Below are 13,749 nucleotides of genomic sequence, written 5' to 3'. Positions count from 1 at the left end.
TACAAGTTTTCAATTATCAGGGATAGATATGTAAATTAAAACTCCTACATTTTAAAACCACAAACTCATGTACGCTTTGCAGTTTCTATCTCACTTTCTCTCTCTCATTTTTCTTCAGATTGCAGACATTTAGCTTAGCTCTACATCCTCCTTTCTTTTTCTTCAGATTAAAGACATTTACTATCAGAAGCTTCAACAAATTTTCAGGTTCTATTTTTTGCAAGTTCCTCTTTATTTTCTTTTCTTTTGTTTATGATTGACTTTCTTTGAGTTCTACTTTTTTTTTTCTTATATGTATCACATTAACTTTTTTTTTAAATGTAATTTTGAAATAAATGGTTTCTTCATATACTCTACCATTGTACTTCTTAATGATTGTCATTTCATGATGTAGGTATTGTGATCCAAAGACAGGGCTGCCTTATGCTACAAAAGAAGCATTCAAAATCTTTCGTAAACAGTTAAACAGTATGGCTTCCCTTACCTCCTTTAATAGCCTTTGTTTACATTTTATTTAAAAATTTTGAATTGAAATAAAAATAGTTTCATATAAATGATCAATTACTATTTCCTTCTCCTTCCTCACTTCACTTCCTTTTTTTTTTCCTTCTTCATATATATATATATATATATATTTACCATCATTGTATATGTTTTTGGCATTAAATTTCTTTATTTAGGTATGTAGCAACCTTGAGTTCTACTTTTTTTTTTTTTTTTAATATATATGTATCACGTTAACTCTTTTTTTTTTTTCTTCTTTTTTTAAATTTAATTTTGAAATGTTGGTGGTGACTGCAAACAAAAAAAGCCACGTTGTATCAAAAAAAATTATCTACCACGTTTCTATTTTGAAAAAAAAAAAAAAAAAACTACGTTTTGTAAAAAAAAAAAAACTCTGGCCGACCCTTTTTTTTTTCAAATTCAAAAATATAAAAAATAAAACCTTAACACGTTTGAATTCCACTCCCACATTTTACTCCTAACAAATTGTTTGAATTCCACTCTCCCATGTTTTACTCCTAAGAAACTACTTTACTGTCAAATTTAAAAATTTTAACTTCTCTTTAATAACATGCATGCTAATGTTGGTTTGTTAATTAAAGTTTTTTAAAAAAAAAAATAAAAATACTTGGTTCCCTAATTCTTTTATCTCTCTTAGGTTCATGTATGCACAAACTTTTTGGATTGCATTGAGGAGTCATTGGAATGGACATGTAAAATAGTAGGGTTAGACATGTAAAATCATCAATTTAAAGAGTCCTAAATTTTAGATAAATTTGACAAAACATTACCTACAAAATAAGAACACTTCTACTAACCCACTTATTCTAACACATGTTTCTAATATTATATTCTTAAAAAAAAACCTCACGTTGAGTAAAAAAAAAAAACACAACTAAATAGTAAAATTTCTAATATTTTATTCTTAGAAAAAACCTCATGTTCAGTAAAAAAAAAAAAAAAAAACCTAATGAAATACCCTTAATTTAATAAACTTATCTTTATCTCTAAATTATAAGAAATGGTTTAAAATCTTAAATTGAGAAAAATTGAAAACAAAAAACCTAATGAAAAATGCTACTTTGTATCAAAAAAATTATCTACCACGTTTCTATTTTGAAAAAAAAAAAAAACCTTAACACGTTTGAATTCCACTCCCACATTTTACTCCTAACAAATTGTTTGAATTCCACTCTCCCATGTTTTACTCCTAAGAAACTGCTTTACTATCAAATTTAAAAATTTTAACTTCTCTTTAATAACATGCACTAACGTTGGTTTGTTAATTAAGTTTTAAAAAAAAAAAAAAAAAATACTTGGTTCCCTAATTCTTTTATCTCTCTTAGGTTCATGTATGCACAAACTTTTTGGATTGCATTGAGGAGTCATTGGAATGGACATGTAAAATAGTAGGGTTAGATATGTAAAATTATCAATTTAAAGAGTCCTAAATTTTAGATAAATTTGACAAAACATTATCTACAAAATAAGAACACTTCTACTAACCCACTTATTCTAACACATGTTTCTAATATTATATTCTTAAAAAAAACCTCACGTTCAGTAAAAAAAAAAAATACAACTAAATAGTAAAATTTCTAATATTTTATTCTTAGAAAAAACCTCACGTTTAGTAAAAAAAAAAAAACACCTAATGAAATACCCTTAATTTAATAAACTTATCTTTATCTCTAAATCATAAGAAATGGTTTAAAATCTTAAATTGATAAAAATTGAAAACAAAAAACCTAATGAAAAAAGCCACGTTGTATAAAAAAAAAATATCTACCACGTTTCTATTTTGGAAAAAAAAAAAACCTTAACACGTTTGAATTCCACTCCCACATTTTACTCCTAACAAATTGTTTTAATTCCACTCTCCCATGTTTTACTCCTAAGAAACTGCTTTACTATCAAATTTAAAAATTTTAACTTCTCTTTAACTTCTTTTGCTTATCCAGTTTTTATTTTATTTTTTTAAGTTTCATGTTATATCCTCCTTCCTTTTCATCTTCTTCTTCTTCTGGATATATCAAAAAAAAAAAAAAAAAAAAACCGAATAGAATATTACTGCACTGGAATAACAAAAGACTTCATTACTTAAATTCCAAGATTATCCGGATATGTATATAAGAAAATATTCTTCTTTTACTTATCATGTTTTTTAGTTTTCTATTTCTTACATTCAATTGGTGCTTTAAAATATTGTATCTGTTTTTGCTCTCATTGTGTCTTCTCTTGAGTTCCATTCATTGTTATCCAATTTTTAATGCCTCGGGTTGCAACCATTGTCATACAGAATATATGGTGAGTAGGGTTTCTTTTTTATTTATGTTGTAATAAATTTATTTTAGAATTTTTTTGAACAAAAATTTAAATGGATTTAATCTCAATTGCAAGCTAGGCAAGACTACGTGTGGTGCTGTTAGCAAACTGTGGAACCCAATATGCAGAGCATTCCTCAAAATCCCATTAATTCTTTGATTTCATAAGAAAATCAATGGAACTCAATGGATGGTTGTGCCACTTGATCATTCCTTTGCTTGCACAATTTATTTGGTTTTATTTCGGATTGAACATTTGCATCTTTGGCCTCTATTCTACAACACCATTTTATGCTTTGTGTGGAGCCCAGGTCTTACCATTTTTTTTTTCTTGCAGATGTTATGTACATGTGCAAAGAACATGAGGATATTAGCAAGATGGGAGAACAATTGACTGCCTTGACTTTTGATCTAAGAGAGATGTATTTTTTTTTAAAGTAAATATTATGTATTGTAAGTAGCTGACTTTTTTTTACCATTTATTCATTTTATTGAGAAACTACCTTTTGATTGTGGACTTAGTAGAGGGCACAAACAAATTTTTGAAATCATTTTGTTTACATTTTACTAACTGAATGGCTTATACCATTTTGTTTGATTATTTTCTTTCTTTCATTTTAGAATTCTTTTCATTTTTTAGGTTGCATTATATTCTTCATTTTTTATTTTTTATATTAGTCCCTATTTATTTTTTTTTATTTTTTGTCATTTGATAGTGCAAGTTAGCTAAGAGTGATATAGATAATTCTGAGTATATTTTAGTAACCATCAAATTTGATTATCCAAACATTTTAGTAGGGAGATTGTGAAAAAGAAAAATATAAGGTGGATCAAAATTTTAGTAACAAATAAATTTTATGAAGCTTTTAAAAAAAAATTCCAAACAAAATGACTACAAACATATCAAAAGGAAAAACATTTTAGGTGGGTTTGTGGGAGACATGTAACAACAGTATAGGAAACGCACACATAATGTAGGAGAGAGGTTTCATGAGAATCTCTCATAAGATAATTTTCCTCTTTTCTTATTTAATCATTACATATAACCTTACAAAATTTATTAGCAAAAAACTAGCGCGCGTGCTCAGAGGCTCTTCTATTTTTTGGGTAAGGGTTAATTTAGAGCATTTATTATAATTTGGGATTATTACATTTTCCAATCACAAAAAATACCTAGGAGTGTGATGAGTGTCATGTGTGAAGAAATAATTTTCCAATCACAATAATTTTTCATCACAAAAAAATCTAAGGGTGTGATTGGAAAATTATTTCTTCACACATGACACTCATCACACCCCTAGGTTTTTTTTTGTGATTGGAAAATGTAATAATCCCAAATTAAAATAAATGTTCTAAATTAACCCTTACCCAAAAAATAGAAGAGCCTCTGAGCACGTGCGTGAGCGCGTGCTCAGAGGCTAGTATATATATATATATATATATATCTATATCTATACCATTATTTAAGGGGCTTCCCCTGTTTGGATTCCTCATTTTTTTAGTTCAAAAATGCCCCTACACCCCTATGTTTAAGTAGAGATAAAACTAAATGACAATTTGATAAAAATGCAACTCTCACTCCCACTAAAAAATTGCCTTAAAAATAGGACAACTTTTCTGTTATTTTTCAAATTGATCTATTCACTCACTTATAAATTAGATTTTTATAATATAAATTATATATATAATAAAAAAACACAATTTTTGTTTTACAAAATAGGACTACTAAAAAAAAAGCCTCATCGCACGTGCGAAGCGCGTGATGAGGCTAGTATATATATATATATATATCTATATCTATACTATTATTTAAGGGGCTTCCCTTGTTTGGATTATTTATTTTTTAGTTTAAAAATGCCTTTATATCCCTATTTTTAAGTAAAGACAAAACTAAAAGACAATCCGGTAAAAATGCAACTCTAACTCCTACTAAAACCTAGCCTAAAAAATAGGGCTACTCTCATTTTTATTTTTAAATTGATTTATACACTTATAAATTACATTTTCAAAATAAAAATTATATATAAAATAAAAAAACACAATTTTTTTTCTACAAAATAAGACCACTAACAAAAAAAAAAAAAAAGCTCATTTTTTTTTTTTGGTTAAACTAAGAGAATAAAACAGAAAAAGCTAGCCAACATCAAACAGATCAGCACCACGTCTGACCAAGTACATACCAGAACCATCAAAATCTATCCTACTTTTGATGTCCTCAGGCGGACAAGAAAAACAAGAAAAACTACTTTCCTGCTCAGCACCCAGCTTAGCAAGGCCATCTGCACAGCCATTAGCTTGGCGGTAAATATGGTGAACTTGAACCTGATCAAACCTGGTCATGAGAAGGCGACAGTCATCAAGAATGGGAGAGAGGATAGTATTCTTATAGTTAACCTTCTGAAGAATGTCAACAACCACTTTAGCATCTAATTCAACTATTAGAAAGGAGATATTTAAATTGCAGCACAACGAAAGTCCATCCCGCAGACCCCATAACTCTGCTTCAAAGCCGCTAGCTAGCCCGATCTTCCTTGCAAAACCAGCCACCCAATTACCTCTTTCATCCCGCACAATACCACCACAGCCTGCTACACCCGGATTGTCCATAGCAGCCCCATCCGTGTTCAGTTTAGTCCAGCCGCTTGATGGTTTCTCCCAACGAACCAGCATGCTTGTTCTGGCTTTAGAAGCTTTAGAAGGCAAATAGCAATATAGAAATTCCGTTGCTTGGTTAATTATCTCAGTAGCCAGCCCTGGATTTGCCAGTTTCCCATTGAAAATGTAATTGTTCCTGCTCTTCCATATATGCCAAACAGCAAAAGAAAAGAGCAGCTTCCAGGGAGGTTGCCCATCAGAGAAACTCCTACACAACTTCCCATTTAAATTCATCCAGTCCGTTAACTCTGACCTCCAAAAGCCATGGTTACTGTCCTGCACTCCTAGCTGTCTCCAAATACTCTGAACCCGAGGGCAGTTCCTTAATGCATGGAGAATGGATTCAGCACCCCCGTGACATATATCACACTGATTGTCGCTGCCCATCCCTCGCCCTACAAGGCAATCCTTCACACCAATACTGTTATGTGCACATTTCCAAAGAAAAAACTGAATACGAGGAAGCGTCTTTAGCTTCCAAATCCAATCTGCATTGAAGGCCATACTTGTATCATCTCCCATTGCTATCCCATACGCGATTTTCAAATCAAAAATACCCTTAGGATTATCCGCCCATGCTATGCTATCACAACCTCTTCCTAGATGGGAAATTGGTATAGCTTGGAGCATTAACTTGCAGTCCAAAGGAAAATCAAAAGGCAGCTTGCTCCAATTCCACCCCGAATCTTGGATCACATCCTTGATTTCAATCGCCGAAGCTTCTTGAGTTAAAGGACCTTGGATCAATTGTCGAATGGGACCTTTTTTTGTCCAATTTCCATTCCAAAAGCTAATCTTGCTATCCCTACCAACCGTCCATCTACTACCCTTCATAAAGACCTCCCTTCCCTTTTTAATGGCTGCCCAAATCGTTGAGCTAGGAAGACCATCAGCATTTCTCGAAATCTGCCTTCTCCTATTACAGTACTTCGCTTCAAGCACTTTTGCCCATAAAGCGTCTTTTTCATTATGCATTCTCCAATTCAATTTGGCAAGGAGGGCAGTGTTCTTCCCCCTAGCTGTTTGCAGCCCAAGACCCCCTCTATCCTTTGGTTTGGTCACTTTGTGCCACCCAACCCAATGGACCTTTCTAGTTGCCTCAGAAGTACCCCACAAAAAAATTCCTGCTCACTCTATCCAACCCATCCAGCACCTTTCCCGGAAGGTGGGCACACTGCATGACATAAGCTGGAATTGTTGCTGATGGTGTCTAAAAAAAGCCTAAAAAAGCTAACTCCTTACTCGTCCATAAACATCGTCCATGAGAAGGTTACACAAGCCACATTACTGTCGTCCAGAGAGACCTCTGGATGACATGTGCTAACTGGTGTACTATCTCTTGTCCAGGAAGCACTTAGGACGAGGGCAAGGCAGTTTTGACAAAGATAACCGCTATAACGGTTATCAAATTGTACGCTCCGGACTCCGTAAAATTGGGGGAGGTTATCCAACAGATAATCGCTCCCTAAACCTATAAAAAGAGATGAGTCTCCGACAAAGAAAGGCAGAGTATTTCTTCTTTACAAACAATATTTTTCCATTAAGAGGAGAGTTACTAACTTCATCATCGGAGGAGGTTTGACCGGCCAACCCCGGTCTCCTCTGACCTTCCATTTCTTATCTTTCAGGCCCTCAACATCATCGTGGTCCGTGCTGTTCAACAAACTGATTCCTTGATCGCTATCAGTTGCTAAAGAGGCTTGAATGAGGACATTTCGACCAGCCATAGAGAGCAAATTTGCCTTCCAGCCAGTTAACTTTTGCTTAACTCTATCAAGAACAAAGTTGTAGTCTTGAGAAGAAGATCCGAGATGCTTGATAGGAATACCCAGATATTTGCCTAGATTCGAGGTAGAGACAAACCCCAAAACATCACAAAGAGTCCCCTTGGTAACATCATCCACATTTGGAGAAAAGAACACTCTAGACTTAGCTTCACTTATAGTTTGCCCCGACACACTACAGAAGACATCAAGAACTTCTCTAATGGCTGCACCATTAGCATAGTCCACTTTAGCAAACAACACTAAGTCATCGGCAAAGAGTAAATGGGAAAAAGCTGGACCGCCTTGAGAGGCTCTAACTGGCTGCCACTCCTTCAAGCTACACTTTTCTTCAATTAATTGGCCAAGAAAATCCATACAGAGGATAAAAAGATACGGGGATAAGGGGTCCCCTTGCCTAATCCCTCTCGAAGGATAAATTGGGTCTAAAGCTTCTCCATTCACCATAATGGAAGTTGACACAGATGAGACATAGCTCATTATGATGCCAATGAGATCTTCCGGAATATTTGCTCTAGTTAACATTACTCTAATAAAGTTCCACTCGAGCTTGTCATACGCCTTCTCCAAGTCAATTTTTAGAGCCATGTACCCCACACTCCCTCTCTTTCTACCAATGGTGTGAATGACTTCCTGAGCTATAATTGCATTATCAATACCCTTCCTCCCCGGCACAAAAGCTGTTTGCAGAGGGGAAATCAGCTTCTCAAGATAAGGTCTTAGTCTAGTCACTATGATTTTTGTCACTAACTTGTACACTGAATTGCATAGGCTAATGGGTCTATAGTTTCCCAGAGTTTCTGGGCCTTGGATTTTAGGAATGAGAGCTATAAGAGTTTGATTCAAGTAACTTGGCATTCTTCTTTCTGTAAAAAATTTTTTAACCTCATCCGTCACTGATCTTCCCACTGTCAACCAAAATCTTTGATAAAAACCCGCATGAAGCCCATCCGGCCCAGGGGCTTTAAAGGCCTTTAAGGACCACAGAGCTGATTTAACCTCTGCATCCGATACCCCCCCACTAATACTGGCCTTTTCCTCCTCTATAAGACTAGCTTGCCATTGGGTGGAATAGGCCTCTGACCGAGAAACACTAGATAGAGAGGTTGTGTAAATATCATTGAATCCATTCCTAATAAAAGCCTTAACTTCTTCCTCCTCATAAATCCACTCCCCCATTGCATCTTTGATGGCCAAAATCTGATTTCGCTTCCTACGAATCAGCGTTGAGGCATGATAAAAACCTGTATTTCGCTCCCCTTGAATCATCCAGTTGACCCACGACTTCATCGCCCATAGCTCCTCCTCTTGCCTCAAAATCAAATCCAGCTCCTTTAGTAAATCTTTCTCGAGATTAAGAAGAAAAGATGACGGCTTATTTGACACAGCCCGTTGAATACCGTTCAATCTAGCCTTTATATTCTTCTTTTTAGCAAAAATGTTTCCAAAATGGACCTTATTCCAAAGGCCAGCATCTTTGGTGAACTTTTCTACAGCTTCAGCAAGGCTATGAGTTTGCTCCCAAGCCTGGGAGACGACCTTCGGAAAAGTGAGGTCTGTCAACCAGCAAGTTTGAAACTTAAAAAGCCTCTTCCTTGCTCCCCGGGATGCAGGGGTTAATTCAAGGAGAACCGGACAGTGGTCAGAATGACATCTTGTGAGGTGGACAACTTTAGCTTCAGGAAATAATAGACACCAACTCGGATTGACAAAGAACCTGTCTATCCTCTCTTGGATAAGGGCTTGCACTTCCCTTTTGTTAGTCCAAGTAAAACGAGGCCCAGAAAAGCCAATATCCATCATGTTACAGTTATCTAGACAATCTTTGAAATGAAGGGATCTATTAATACTAACAGCCCTACCCCCAAATTTGTCATCGTCTAACAAGGGTTCATTAAAATCACCCGCCAAAACCCAAGGCATATTATGCAATTCTGCTACTTTATTTAAATTATCCCACAATATGTGTCTTTTTGCCCTCAACAACTTCTCTTCCTTCACCACAATCCCATCTGAGTTTGGGCAGCTTGTGAGGTTGACCCATCTTAATCTCTCTCGTTCCTTCTTACATGGCCGAATCCCGTCCGAAATTTCATGGCTCTCCAATTTGGTTTCACTTGATCTCTCTTTCAATTATTTTTATTACTCTGATGCTGCTAATTATCATTATAAATATTTGAAGCTCAGAAGAATTGATCTTGAAGCACTTGTCCAGAACATGACATATTTGAGAGAACTTCATTTGGATGAAGTGAATATTTCATCGTCGCTACCTCAATCCTTAACAAATTTGTCTTCCTTGACATCTCTTTCTCTGCCTGACTGCAGATTGAAAGGTGAATTTCCCTCAAATATTTTCCTACTGCCCAACATACAAGTCATTGATGTGTCAGATAACGACAATCTCGCTGGTTTTCTTCCAGAATTTAATTCTGGCAATTCGTTAGAGCTATTGGATCTTTCCTAGACAAATTTTTCTGGGGAATTACCCGATTCAATCAACAACCTGAAATCCTTAAAATATTTGTATCTTCGCTCAACAAACTTTTTTGGGGAAATACCAAATTCAATCGGCAACCTTGAGTCTTTGATTTGGTTGGATCTTCCTACGACAAATTTTTCTGAGCAATTTCCCAATGCAATCAGCAACCTCAAGTCTTTGAATGGTTTGGTTCTATCCGGAAATTTGTCAATGGAAATTTTCCATTCTATCTTGAATCTATCTCAGCTTGTTCATCTTTCCATCTCATCCAACAATTTCCATGGTCAACTTCCATCTACGTTGGGAAACCTTACAAAGCTCATTTCTCTAGATTTTAGCAATAACCTTTTTCATGGTCAACTTCCATCTACATTGGGAAACCTTGCAAAGCTCATTTATCTAGATCTTAGCAATAACCTTTTTCATGGGGAAATACCATCTTTCCTAGGAAATCTTACTCAACTGGAATATTTATCCCTTCGAAATAACACTTTCGATGGCAGGTTCCCAATTTTACTAACAAATCTTACTAAACTCCAAAATATTGTTATCTCAAGAAATCAGTTGATAGGTCCAATTCCATGTGAAATAGGTAAACTTCCTCAATTATCTTACATCAACTTGGGTTATAGCTCACTCAGTGGAGCCATCCCGTCTTCTTTGTTTACAATGACTTCATTGTCTAGCCTATATCTATCCCAAAATCATTTGACCGGCCCTCTCAAAATCCAAAACATATCTTCATCCCCATTGCAGGCCTTGTTTTTGAGTGGAAACAAATTATATGAACCAATTCCAAGGTCAATCTCTAATTTCAGTCAACTTGAAATTCTAGGCCTTTCTTCAATCAACGTAAAAGGCATGATGGAGCTAAACATTTTCTTTGAGCTTAAACGAATTAAATATCTCGTTCTTTCAGGTAATAATTTGTTGATCTCAAAAGGAAAGGTCAATTCCTCCCTTCCAAAGTTTAAAGTGTTGTATTTGTCTTTTTGCAATTTACGTGAATTTCCAGATTTCTTAGAAACCCAAAATGAATTAGCCTCTTTAGACCTCTCCAGTAACAAAATTGAAAGCAAAGTTCCCAAATGGTTTTGGAATGTTGGAAAAGAGACATTGCAGAGATTGAATCTGTCTTTTAACCTTTTGAGCAGTTTTGAGCAACCCTTAAAAGTTCTTCCTTGGAAAAATATGGCATATTTAGACTTGCGTTCCAACATGTTGCAAGGATTGCTTCCAATTCCCCCACTGTCTACAAACTATTTTTTTGCCTCCAACAATACTCTGACCGGAAGAATCCCTCCAATGATTTGCCAGGTAAATTCTCTCCAAGTTCTTGATTTATCTAACAACCAGCTGACCGGTCAAATTCCACAATGTTTAGGTAAGTTTAGCACTTCTCTTGCAGTATTGAATATGAGAAGCAATCGCTTTCAAGGAAAATTGCCAAAAACATTCATAAAAGGGAGGAATTTGAGGACATTAGATGTGAGTCGCAACCAAATAAAAGGGAAGATTCCACGATCATTGGTAAAGTGTATAAAGTTGAAGGTTTTGAATCTTGGAAATAACAACATGAATGACATATTCCCCTTTTGGTTGGAGTCTTTGCCAGAGTTGCAAATTCTTATCTTGCGAGCAAATGGATTCTATGGTCCCATTCGGGGTCCTCATACCAATGTTAGCTTTTCGAAGTTGCATGTTATTGATCTCTCTCACAACAATTTCTCTAGCCGGCTACCATCAGAAATTTTCAAAACCTGGAATGCAATGTTAATGGTCCATGGAAAAATGAATTCAAAACCAGAGTACATGGGAGATGACTTAGGTTATTATGAAGACTCAATAACCGTGATGAATAAGGGAATAGAAATGAAGTTGGTAAAGATCTTGACCATCTTCATATCTATTGATCTCTCTAACAACAGATTTTATGGTGAAATTCCAAATACCATGGGGAATCTCAAGGAGTTAATTGTACTCAACTTATCAAGCAACAGTTTCACAGGTCCTATTCCATCATCCTTTGGGAACCTAACTGAGCTCCAGTTGTTGGATCTCTCTCAAAATAAGTTCCTAGGGGAAATCCCTCAGCAACTAACAAGTCTCACATTTCTTGCATATTTAAATCTCTCCCAAAACCAACTTATAGGTCCAATTCCCCAAGGTAGACAGTTTGGGACATTTCAAAATTCCTCATTTGAGGGAAACTTGAGATTGTGTGGGTTTCCGTTGTCCAAGAAATGTGAAAATATTGAGACACCAACTTTTTGGCCAAGCCAAGAATCATCTTTTGGAGAAGGATTCAATTGGAAAGTGGTAATGATTGGATATGCTAGTGGACTGCTAGTTGGATTGGTTATTGGACATGTCATCATCTCAAGGAGGCTAGATTGGTTTGCAAGAACTTTTGGAGTGAATCTACATATTCAATGATGAATGCAAGTAGACTAGTGTAAGTAGTTGTTTTGGATTTATAGTTGTTTTAATAAATGTATTGAAGTGTTCAATAAGATAAACTTGGCTTAGTCAAGAACTTTGTAGTATATTGTCATTGCTTAGTTCTCCATGGAGGAAAATTTGATTTGAATCTCCCTTCCCCACTTTTTTTTTTTTTTTTTTGAGAGATAATTACAATATGCTACTAACCCCGCAACTCAAACCCTTTCTCCCCTAGACCTCCTAGACCTCCAAGCACTTTGTGCATGGGAGAGGTGCCAATTCAGCTACAAAGAGCCTTTGGCTCCCTCCCCCAATTAAGTAACCCCCAAAAAAATATTGGATCAATATAACAAAATAATAAACTTTATAACAAGAGATATTTATTTCGAAAGGGCCAAACTCTATGCCAATGAGCTTTAATTGAAAAGAATTTGTTTCTCCTATAACAAGTTGACGGTAAAATTGTGCCTTCAAAATCCATTAGATACGTGCATAAATTAATAATAATAAAGAAGAAGTGAAACTCTTATGTGAACTTTTATAATGAGACACAGATTAAGATGAATATGAGTAGACTATGAAATACACTTGATAGTAATCTTACTTTTTGCACGTCTAAAAATCTACTGTTGGATGGAACTGGTTCCTTTTCTCCGTTCTAGTTTCTACTTTCTTTTAAGGAACTGCTTCAAACACCAGGGTCCTTGGTAGTAAAAATGAGAGAATGATACGTTAGAAAATTGAAAAGAACTAAAGAAGTGATGCAATATATATACAGTTTAAGGAGCAATTGGTTTAATTTTTGATGCTTGATTCCTCTTGTTATTTTTTTTTTTTTTTTTTTGACGTCAAAGATAGAAATATATTAAACAAAAGAAAAATAAGAGTATACAAATATAGACTTGGCTGATGAGCTGTAATACACAAAGCCATGCAAGCCATGCATCGTGGCCTACCCCTTCTACAAGCCCAATCAGTACAAGAGAAAGAATAAAATAACACCAGTCCTTATAAACTACCAAAGTCCTTGATAAAAAACTATAAGAGTCATCGTGCCTTCTGCCGTTGCACAAGATCTCGAACAAGTTTCTGGTAGTCCATCAGCAGGTCCGTTGCTTGCTTGAGGATCTCAGTTGGATGGGTCTGTGTGTTTTGGAAGTGTATACAGTTTCGTGCATTCCAGAGTGCCCATGCAATCATAGCCCATAGCTCAAATTCATTCCCTGATAGTCTCTCCATCATCTGTCTCGTAAGAAGGAAGAAGCTTGGCACCCAGGAGCTTGTCTTCTGAACCTTACCCCTAACCAGTTCCCACACGTTACGAGCTAGAGGGCATTCCCACAATATATGTCCCGTTGTTTCTTCATGCTGTCCACACACAAAACAAGTGGGGTCCACCTGCACCTTCTTTTGGAGTAGATTTGCTTTGGTAGGCAGGATATTAGAGCATGCACGCCAAATAAAAGTTCGTACCTTGGGAGGGACGTTTATAGGCCATATCTTTTTCCACATTTTCTGATCCAATCTAGCTTGGGAGTGCTCTCCTGATTGTGGGTGG

General features: G+C 35.5%; 1 protein-coding gene across 1 annotated transcript; it reads left to right on the top strand.

The window, feature by feature from the left end:
• The first annotated feature begins 9,959 nt into the window (after positions 1 to 9,959).
• On the top strand, positions 9,960 to 12,185 carry LOC126719357 (receptor-like protein 32). The gene has a single exon (XM_050421925.1). It carries the CDS (start codon positions 9,960 to 9,962, stop codon positions 12,183 to 12,185), a length of 2,226 nt encoding a protein of 741 aa, XP_050277882.1.
• Positions 12,186 to 13,749: the final 1,564 nt, after the last annotated feature.

The sequence above is a fragment of the Quercus robur genome, chromosome 3 (assembly GCF_932294415.1).
Source record: "Quercus robur chromosome 3, dhQueRobu3.1, whole genome shotgun sequence".
Classification (NCBI taxonomy): domain Eukaryota; kingdom Viridiplantae; phylum Streptophyta; class Magnoliopsida; order Fagales; family Fagaceae; genus Quercus; species Quercus robur.
The sequence above is the reverse complement of the archived record's forward strand: the minus strand, read 5'-3'. Positions and strand labels throughout refer to the sequence as shown.